Below are 10,983 nucleotides of genomic sequence, written 5' to 3'. Positions count from 1 at the left end.
GATAGATAGATAGATAGAGTGCATCCATATTCGTATGGTAAAAGGATGACAGAATATTGGTTCAAGTTTGACCATCTAATTCACAGACTAGTGTGAAGAACACGTGAAGGATGAAGTCTGGACAAACACCTTTCAAGCAATATACTGTAATTAAATGACAAACTGTACTTAGTAATTGTCAAATGGAGCTATTGATCACCTGTAAAAGATTGAAGAAAGATTTTCCTTTGATCTGATGAGGTTTCCGTGTTAAATGTGTCCCAGATTTATTGCTTTTGAACACTCTTTCCGCACAAAAATGTGAAATTGGATCTCAGATGTTTTAGCCTGCAGGTCCGTTTAATGCCAGCTTCCAGACAGATGGAGCTTCATTTCAGCAATGAAAGCGCTTTTAATTCTCCTCAACATACAGTATGCCACAACAGCACCACAGTCAAATCAATGAAGTTGCTCAGGGACATCTGAGCAACAGCAGATGTGAACTTTTATTGACTTATACAATATTTAATGTATTTGTTCTGTAAGCCTATAGAGAGAGAATATGTCTTGATGTGAGAAAAAGAGGATTCCGGTTGTTTTAGCTTTAGTCTAAGGTCTGATTGAAGGCCTTATGTTAAACCACTGTATAGTATATAACACTATAGGACAAAGTTCAGACTGTGGCACTTTATAACCTTTACATTAATCACAATAAAAGCACAAAATTACAAATAACTCCATAAATAAGTCCTTCAGTCAGTAAGGGTCAGTAAGTAAATAAAGAAATAAATCTGAAAAGATCTAAGATTGTATACAATAAAATGAAAGACTAAAGGACTCACTAAAGAGATGAAAAATATGTATGATCAAATATAATTTTGTTGAATAAATATCAAAGGATTTATGAAGATATAATACAGTAAAAGCTTAAAAAAATGTTTTGGGTCCAAAAAGCTCACTGTGTGACTGTAGAATATTTAATGTATTTTTTTTACTGTTGTTGTTTCCCCACTCTGAAACTAATACTGATTTTTTTTTTTTTTAAATAATCATTAATTCCCAACATTGCGCTTTGTTGTTAACAGTTAGTGAAAATATATCTAAGCTACTGAATTATGTTTTTCAGTGCAATTTGATTGTGTTTCTAAACGAAAATAAAACAAAATTTGTTCAGACATGCTTTTCAGAAGAGAAACTAGAAAAAAACGTGTTTGAAAATCTACAAAACTAATTCTAAAAAAAAATCCTTAAAATTAAAGAAGAAAAAGAAAGCAAAAGAAAAAGCTGAGAAACAATCGCAGCAGAGCGCTGCTGAAACTGGTGATCTATAATACATCAGAACTGCTGCTTTAGTGCAGTGTAAAATAAAAACACTAATACTGTAGCAGTGACTGAGACAATTGGTGTAAGCAATATATTATTATATATATATATATTATATACATATTCAATATATTCGGTTATAAAATAAACTGTCTCTAGGTTATAAAATATTAAGTGGACTATATTTAAGGTATGATATATTTCAGCCACCACAGTCAAACAATGAAATAACGACCAGCGGCTGTTTCCCGTTCGACTTATTAACACAATCCCCCAAAGAGCCAAACCAGTGAAACATATTTTATATTTTAACACAGAGAAAAAGGAGATCTGACGTGCTGGATTATCATCGACTGCTTGTTAAAGGAAAGTTGAGCAACCAGCGTTATTCCGACTGTAACGTTGCGTCGCTGTAAAAGAGTGTGAGAGCGTTGTTTCCAAAAGGACAATTTAATAAAACTTACGCTTTATTTTTCTTTTCTTTTTTTCTGACAATACACATTTGAGAGTAAAACTGTTTCTCTTCAGTAATTATCCCAAAAACTATTTTCTCTGAAAACCTGTTTTTATAATCGCATTTTTTTGTTACAGTAAAATTATTTCTACATATTAAAAATAAATAAATAAGGATACATAAGCGATATAATGGAGTTTAAATAATATTTTGGGGAGGATGGCGAACCAGTTCGGCGTCATTACAGATTGGAGAGTGATAATTATTGGTTTTAAGCATGTCATTGAAACGGCTTCCAAAGCTGCAGTCAGCACAAATAAACCAGGCAGTAGGGCACCCACGTCCCAGTGAGCAGGATTAATATTTTATTTATTTACATTCAGCTGCAATTGTCATAATTATATTGAATGGCTGATTTTATTTCCCAGCTCTACCATAAAAACTAAAAAAAAGGTGAAATAGCAAAAAGCCACGTGGCTCCAGTTTGGTCCCAGCTTACAGTTTACTTGGAACAGCTGGAAAACTATACAGCTGTGATACTACAAAAGTCATTAACTACACACATCAAAAGTCATATCCTTCCGCAAACCGAAAATATTATTTTTCAGAAAACTAAAAAAAAATGTACTTTGTATTTAGCCGTTTTCAGGAGTTTTACAGAAGCGTTTACATCATAAAAAATTAAATAAAAAACAGTCCAACACCTGTTTGTCAAAGAAAATCGCCCAAAAGGTTTATTTGCATCGCAAACACGCAATATCTCATCAGCCCACAGAAACACTGAAGAAGAATATTTGGGATGGACATTAATAAATAAATATGGTTTAATTTGATGAATATGAGTTGCTATTAAGCGTATTCTATTACTGTTTATTTATATTGCTCTATTAGCAGTCACTCCCTAGGCCTGAGCCTTCAGGTTGAATAGTTAGTCCTCACTTGACATGTTGAATGTTAATATTTAAAAAAAAAAAAAAAAGACACTAAAGAGAGATCTGATTGGCTAAACACTTTAACTCACGGAAGCTGATTGGCTAAGTCCAAACCATGCTGGTAATGACTGATCCAGCCTCAGTTCCCCACAAACAGCAGAGAGGAGGTGCTTCCTCATTTATGACTCGGACCAATCTTAGAAAAGTGACGTAACTGAACACGGAAGCACATGAACAGCCGTTTGAGTGGGTGCTGGTGGTTCTCCTGCTTTATAGATCAGCCTCTGTCTCAACTGCTCGCATTTTCCTCCTGCATTGCACCCTTCCTTGGCATTTTTCTTCTTCTGGACCTGTACGTGTGTGGGAAAATGCTCCTTTGTTTTATGTTGGCCCTTTGGCCCAGAGAACCCAGGGGCCATTGAGCGCCCAGCTTCATCCTCCTCAGGGTAAACTGTTGTGACAGAGCACTCAGGGGCCCCTCATTAGCTCTCTGTCCACTAAGAAGCAAAGAAGCTGCTTTAATCCTCTCTGTCCTCCTCAATCTGGCAACACAGACAGGATTATAATTCCGTTTTCATTCTGCTCTCTTGTTTTACGCAGCACTTAACCACCTTTGAATCCTCAGTAGCAAAAAAGTGTTAAGAGATGTTAAGGTAGCATTAAGTAGTGACATTAAGCATTAGTTGAACTGGTTTAACTTTGGTGAAAACAGACATTTACGGCACTGTATAACTAGAGGTAACTATCACTTTGTATAAATTCGGGGCTAACTCCCTATAAGAGCATTCATTTCTTATAGAGGTTTTTTATGCTTGTTTAACTGTTTGTATCCACTTTAACTAATGATTCGTCATTTTATTCAAATAATTAATTCGGTCCAATAATTTTTTAGTAAGATGTCCCACTGCAATCCAAAATTCAAAATCTGCTTTAAAATAGAAACGGGGTGAACAGTGTGTGTGTGTGTGTGTGTTGTTTTCACAATGTTTTAAATATGTTTCACAGTAGCATAACTGCAGGAGAAATGTTTCCCAGGTCTTCAAATAAGGCAACTTTAAATAAATCTTGACATACACACAAGGCCTGTCAATGGGAATCAATTAGTTGGATTAAAATGTCTGATTGGTGACAGTATTATAGTCAAACAGGCTCCAGAACACCAATTTGTGCTAGTTTACACACACACACACACACACAGACACACATAGTTTTTTCTTCTTTTGGGAGTGGAGGTCATAAACAACATAGAATTGAAATGGCAAAATAAACCAAATACACTTTATTTATAAATCTTGAGTTATAATTTAATACGGTACCAATATGTTAACCAATATGCTTTCACAGTACATCAGAGTGGTTGTCAAAAAGAAGTAAACACAAATACACACTCTCACACACACACACGCACGCACACACACACTTTCAGTTCAGCAATACCCTGCAGTGGTCTATTGTGCCATAAAGCGGCCTGGGCTCATAAATGCATGACTTATAATGAAAGAGATTTGTTACTTGAACTGGGAAGTTGTGTACAGTTAATTTATCCCATTAAGAAACAGTATACATCAGGCCCAGTGCTCTAAAAATCTCTCTGAGACAGTCAGTGTAAAAGACCTGGAAACATACAGGAATGAGAAGTGTTTGGTAATGCATTAATCGTTAATCCAGTAAAATAATGTCATTACTTTTCCCTGAAACAAATTACCAGACCAAAGGAAACAGTTTGACTTCCTCGACATATAAAATGATCAGATAAACATACAGCTATCTAACATTCAGCCTCCTCCCCCGTATTTATTTCTGCCATAATTAGCCTTGTAATCATCTCTGTTTAGATGAGAAATAACAGAAAATTTGAATTACTGTGGCAAAATGTACTTATTTGATGAGAAATAAACAAGATGTTCTCAGCTTTTTGATCGTTCAAAAGAGATTTTTTTTTTAAAATATTGGTCAAAAAGAGTAGAACAGAAACTTTATGGCGAGAGGACATAATTACACCTGCCATCAAGTATTAACTAAAATATGAAAGACGTATTCATCTGAGAACGTAATATTATCTATGAAAGGAGTAACGCATTTCTTGGCGCAACCGAACCCTGATCACGAAAAGTGCATTTTCCAAACATTTTAGTTTTTTTCTCATTCATTGTATGTTGATAATGCAAATAGAATAAAAATCCAAAGTAATTAAAACAGCATTAATCTCACCGTTCTGGCTGTACACAATTGAGCAAATAGGTTAAAGTCAGATGATGATGGGTTTCAAACACCTGTGTTAAATCTTTCTGAAATGTTTCTTTAGTCCAAAGTGCCATGTCTGGAAGGTATATGAAAGAAAAAGAAAAAAAACAAAAAAACATAGCAGATCGACACAAGACAATCCCTGCAGTTTTCTCACTGGCCCGGGGCAAAAATACGTAAAACATTTAAAAAAGGAGCAAAAACATAATTTACAAGCACGATAAATATACACACAGGGTCCAATAAATATTGTTTGTTATCCCAAAAACCATAGATTGTGAGTGGTCACCACACTGCAAAAGATGTCCATCATAACCAGTCATCTCATTTCGTAAAACATTGTTTCTCTTTGAACAAGTAAAAAATTCTGGGGTCAAATTGTTTAACGTCGGCAAAACGGTCGAATTATTTCAGGGACCTTTCTAGATAAACACGGACGCAATGAGGAATAAGGCAGATCTCTCCTCTGGTAGGCTATCAAGAAAATGGCGGTTGGTATAAGAATACATGTGAATTGAGGTCATTCTTTTACATTGGAAAAGCCTGTAATTATCTAATTTCCACTGGCAGTTTTTTTCCCTTGTTCAAAGCAACAGAGATTTTACGGCGCACTGGAATGACTTGGTTTGAGGTGTGGGACCTTTTCCTGACCTTAATAGCACCACTGTAGCTTTTTTCCTCTATTGAATAGGCATGTAGGGCCAGTTGAAGCTGCTTCCAGACAGCAGCATGTCCCTTATCAGAGTTTCTATGGGGGTTTTCCCCACCAGACGGACGAAGAAAAGCTGCTCTATGACAGAAGAAGAGACGGTGCGGAGGGAAGGCAAGCGGAGAAGCAGCTTCCCAAACCTGTTAGGCTGGTTGGGATACTGGCTCCTCACGTACTCTTCTAAAGCACACTGGGATTTCTCCTGAAGACCCTCCACGTGGGCCACGTCCGACAGACCACAAGCATCTACAGACAGAGAGAGCGACAGCAACACAAAAACAGACAGGAGAAGAAGCAGTCAAGACCAGTGGTTCAACCATCGAAAAGAACACCAGTTAATGTTGCAGATATTTCACTAACTATGTTAGCACATAGTGACTACAGCCCACATAAGAAAGACAGAACGGATTAATGGTTGACATAGTGTTATATAAGTGAACTATGATCATCACAAGGCAAAAGACCACCAGAAACAAGAAACAATTATATTTTCAGACAACAAACATGAAATAATTTACTTTTGTTATTGTTAGTGTTTTAAGTTATTAGTTATTGCAATAAAGGAACTGGCAGGATTGCAGAGAGGTGACTCAAGTAGTTAATTATCTTATAATAAGCCAATTTGAGTAAGCCTGCTAGTAACAGAACAGTAGAGCAGGTAATATTTAACAATAAATACATCAGACGGTCAGACCCGGTAAGGTAATAAAGTACAGTACATGTGCAAAGGTTTCAAAATGTAATTCGCAAATAAGTAAAATCCCTAAATTTACACTCGGGTCAGTGCTGTGGTGAAAACAGAACAGCATGAGGGTGAAAAAAATCACCCTGTCATCGAGATGAATTGATACCTCATCAATCTCATGGAAGCAGGGATCAAAAATAGAGCCATTGCTCCCAGTAAAACCTCAGAACGAGAAATAAGGAAACTATCGATGTGTATCAGAGCACTTAGGTACTCTGCTTTGCTTTATAAGAGCTTTGCAATTACTATGTGTAGTATTTCTACACACAGCAGACCCCTGTCTGCACTGTAATGCTGCAGGCCGGATTGAAGTAGGGGTTAAAGAACGGTCTCTGTGTCCCAGTTTAAAGACACGTGTTCAGATGTGCTCATGGGGACTAAAATAGACCTACATAGGAGACCTTTTTTATTTTTTTCACTCTGCTGCTACTCATTCTTTTGATCCTGTTCACGATCCAGCCATCAAACATCGTCCTGACTCTTATTAAAAGGCTCTGAAATTTTGCAATGCAGTGGGGACCCACAGCTTCACTTCTTCTCTTGTACGAAATAATTAGTTATACGCCAAATTCAGGTGTAGCAATTTAAACATACAACAAAAATAAATGCATCTATTTTGTATTATTTGTAATTAATGTTTGGAGAAACGGGAATTATTAGATTAAAAACAAAATTTCTCCTATTTAATTATTTTAATGAATTATCTGATTTAAAAAAAGCAAAGTAATTTAAAGGCTACAAATGAACTTCAGTTAATTTAACCGCTTTCTATTTGGGGCTTAAAAATAATAACAAAGTGGTAAAAAAGATAAAACAGTCTATTTGATGAAGTACTTTGCTGATTCTTCTATGTGAAGCAACAATGTAAGAAAATATAGTATGCTGTCAAATGTTGAACACCCAGCCCTGTTTTCATTTGCTACCATATGATTCCTGTAAAGTGCTTTATATTTCTGCAGGGGTTTCGTGCAGTTTGCAAACCCACAAAAACTCACTGGCAGCCTCCTAAATGTTAGAATAATAACACTTCATAATACTGACAAACTCAACTGTGTTCCACTGGGGCGGACTAACTTTGTAGATCCTAGTCAGTAAAATTAAAAAGTAATTATTTCAGCTACAAGACTTCAAAAGAAAACTTTATTTTCTTTTTCTTTTTTCTTTCTTTTTCTTTTTTACTTTATTATGATTGTGGAGGTGAGTTCTGATCAAATTGAAATTTGTAGGAAAAATAAATATTTTGCATTTTTTTTACAGTGAAATGATGCAGACCATAAGGGAATTCTTGCACAGCTTTTAACGGAACATAAACCCAAAAGATTCAATTTGACAGAAAAGGGAAGCTGGTGCGCTTCATGGATTTCCTGGAAAAATATTCTGTAAAATGAGCTTTCTTCAGGGGGTTTAACCATCTTAGTATTTTTTTGTTTTCTTTTTGACCTAATTGAAGATTCACTCCGGTTCAACGGTATTTTATAGGGACGCTTTAAAAAAAATGTTTTTTTTTTTCCCCCTGATGCAGTCTTCTAAAGAGTGGTGTCTTTTTTAAACAGATCGTATTTTGTTTATACTGGTGGTTGTTTGTGTATTATCTTTTTATTTAATTTTTTTTTCCAGATCATGACTGTGGAGGTCAGAAGTCTTAATCTTTTGCTACAGGCACATTTCAGCCACAGAGAAGGGGATTGTACCTGTGGTGAACAGCACGATGGCCTTGATGCAGCTGTACTCTGCCGAATCCACGTGTAGCACCTTGAGCTTCTCCACCTGCTCCTGAAAGACCCGGATGTGGTCCATGAAGGCCACCACCCGGTCCGCGGACATCGGGGAGGCGTGGAGGCCGGCGGCGGCCAGCAGTGGGGCGACGTGGACGGGCATGGAGCACTGTGCGGCGTTCAGGACGAACAGTTCGCTCCAGGTGAGGCGGAGCAGGGCCACCTGGTCCGTCACCTGCAGGTCCGGGAAGAAGGGGATGTTGCGGGCCCACTCCACGGCGCTGAACAGCATCCGGGCCGCTAGCTCGCAGATGTTCTCGATGCCCATGATGTTGTTGCTCTGCAGGCACTGAGAGCCGAACCTGGAGGTCGGGTAGGGCTCGGCCCGCAGCAGGAGAGAGATGTAGCCCGACAGGTAGGAGTGACACTGCAGAGGGTCTCCGTTCGTCAGGGCGAACTGGCCGTGGTAAGACTGGGTGGGAAGTCTGCCTCTCTGGACAGCTGCAACCACACAGACAGCGCAAATGTCAAATCAAGCTAGAAGGCGATTAACTACAACACTCGACATTTAAAAACAACAACGGTAAAATGCAGAGGATGGCATGTATCTTTTAAAGAACCACAGATGTAAATTAACAAACACACACACACACACTGACACACTGACATAGGCCTTCAGCCATTAGAGTTCATTTCCACGGCCAGTAGCCTGTAGGTAGACTAGCTCTTCATAAATGGACGTGAGTAACTGTTTTAGACAGCTCCTGGAAAGAAATGTCACATTCAGCTCGGTGCCCATTGAAATCTATTTCCAGGCCAACGTGCAATGGCGTTTCCAGCCTGTTTGTAGGTCTCTGAAGGCTCTTCATTATTTTCCCAAATTGTTTCAATTCAAGACCAAAACTATACTCTAATAGTGATTTGTTAATATATTAGAATTCATGTATTGTGATTATATATATTGTGTATATTATTATTGTAATATATAGTCTATATTATTAATTATATATATTATTATATTACTAATATTAGCTACTTTCGCTTGTAGGCCTACCAACTTTAATAGTCGACTGAAACACCTGTGGGGTTTTTACTCTCCTCAATTTTTGGTGATGAAATCTGCGTTCAACTTTATTCAACTCTACAGTCCAACTGTTGTAGACACTCTCAAATGTCCCTCCGTTATGTTAGAAGCAGTACTATGAGGCTACAGTAGGCTATGCTGGGCCTATACGACCAGCATACGTTATGAATACGAGTAGACACACACACACACACACTAACACACATAAGAACATGTAGCGTAATCTACACAAGACGCCACGGACTTGAAAGCTACAATTGAAACGAAAAAATAAAATCGAAATTAAGCTAAAATGTAGCAAAATCACTGTTTAATTTAAGCACGTGACATTTAAAGCGGCTGCGGGCTGTTTCGGACACACAATGGCCACACAGGACGGACACAGCCGGCGAAGAGCAGCAATAATATACGTTACTGAACATGCTACGAGATGCTAGCTGGGCCACACTAATTTCTGTAACACCACAGGCGAGACACTGGAGATAGCCTAATAGGCTACAGAGACTAGTATCCGACACAATAGTCTAATATTAACAGAATATGAGTGGGAGGAAATATCTCTGGGCTACTGTATGAGGGACTAGACAAAGGCAACACTGATGGCCGTGTCCAGGAAGAAATTACACTAGCTGTACAAATGTAGCATGCACAAAACTCACAGCAGTCTACAGGACAGACATAAATACAGAGGGTTGTGTGAAACTGAACTGAGTCCTGAACCGTGTGGTGCTGGATAATATGATGTGATAATACCGATAGTAACAACAGGAGGACGCCAGCCCGTACCTTCCCTCCTCATGCCGACTTTGAGGCATTTCTTGAGGCGACAGTACTGGCACTGGTTGCGGTGGTGCTGGTCTACGGGACAGTTCCTGTTGGCCCTGCAGGTGTACGTGAGGTTCCTCCTGACGCTGCGTTTAAAGAAGCTCTTACATCCCTCACATGTGAACTGTCCGTAGTGCTTCCCGCTGGATTTATCCCCGCACACGATGCACTCGATCTGCTGGCTCTGCTGTTTGTCCATGGAGGAGGAGGAGGAGGAGGAAGAGGTGGTGGTGTTGTTGTTGTTGTTGGAGGCGGCGGCGGTGCTGGACGGGTTGGGCGGCGGTGCGCCCTGGGGTGCTGCTGCCGCCGCGGGTATTTCCAGAGTGGGCGCCGGGTTCATGTGTCCCGTCAGCTCCCCGGGCAGAGACAGAGGTGCGACCTGGGACACCGGGGAAGAGAGGGTCCCCTGGGTGTCCCCGACGCCCTCGGTGTTTCTCCACGCCACCATAGCCATATCGACCGTCTCCAAAACTTTGCGCGCCCAACTTTCCTCTTTTTACGCGATAATTAACGCACGCGATCTGTCTGCATGAATTACTAGTACACTTTCAAGGAAACCGCGGCATTGTTTGACTAAATTAAATACAAGTTACGGCTCGAAATGCGAATAGAGCTCATAAAATAACGGCAATATAATTATAACGCGCGACCTCACAAGTAAAGAATGGGCAGTGACCCACGAACAACCTCTGCGCCGTGGAAATCCAAAAAGAAAGCTTCATTCAGACCGAGATAATGCACTATAACATCCACAGTGGGGAAACATAAAGACAGACAACACTGAGCCAAAATCCTCGGAGGAAGGCAACGTTATCCCCAAAAATACACAATCTGATCCTTTCTGTCTTGTGTGTCCAGCTTTAAACGGAACACCGCTCGAGCAGATCCTTCATCAGAGATGGAGTCGCCGAACCAGGCTTTCCAGACGCTCCCTGCTCTCCCGATCAGTCAGAAGTTACATTAAAAAGACAAC

The 10,983-nt window shown here is 39.2% G+C and overlaps 1 protein-coding gene across 1 annotated transcript; it reads right to left on the bottom strand.

Annotated features, from left to right (window-relative positions):
• Positions 1–4,561: 4,561 nt before the first annotated feature.
• Positions 4,562–10,566, bottom strand: LOC118343375 (COUP transcription factor 2-like). Its single transcript, XM_035682168.1, has 3 exons — positions 9,972–10,566; positions 8,078–8,602; positions 4,562–5,887 (listed from the first exon to the last, which is right to left on the bottom strand). Exons 1-3 carry the CDS (start codon positions 10,462–10,464, stop codon positions 5,613–5,615), a joined length of 1,293 nt encoding a protein of 430 aa, XP_035538061.1. The 5' UTR covers positions 10,465–10,566; the 3' UTR covers positions 4,562–5,612.
• Positions 10,567–10,983: the final 417 nt, after the last annotated feature.

The sequence above is a fragment of the Morone saxatilis genome, unplaced genomic scaffold, assembly GCF_004916995.1.
Source record: "Morone saxatilis isolate NCDOM2014 unplaced genomic scaffold, NCSU_SB_2.0 Contig11, whole genome shotgun sequence".
Classification (NCBI taxonomy): Eukaryota; Metazoa; Chordata; class Actinopteri; family Moronidae; genus Morone; species Morone saxatilis.
Note: the sequence above shows the minus strand (reverse complement) of the source record. Positions and strands in the feature narration are given on the sequence as shown.

Excerpts from the sequence above, each read along its gene's own strand:
- LOC118343375 (XM_035682168.1), bottom strand. The coding sequence starts at position 10,464 with ATGGCTATGGTGGCGTGGAGAAACACCGAGGGCGTCGGGGACACCCAG. Across the intron at positions 8,603-9,971 it reads AGTCGGCATGAGGAGGGAAG|CTGTCCAGAGAGGCAGACTT; the intron begins GTACGGGCTGGC and ends GTGTGGTTGCAG. Across the intron at positions 5,888-8,077 it reads CATCGTGCTGTTCACCACAG|ATGCTTGTGGTCTGTCGGAC; the intron begins GTACAATCCCCT and ends CTCTGTCTGTAG.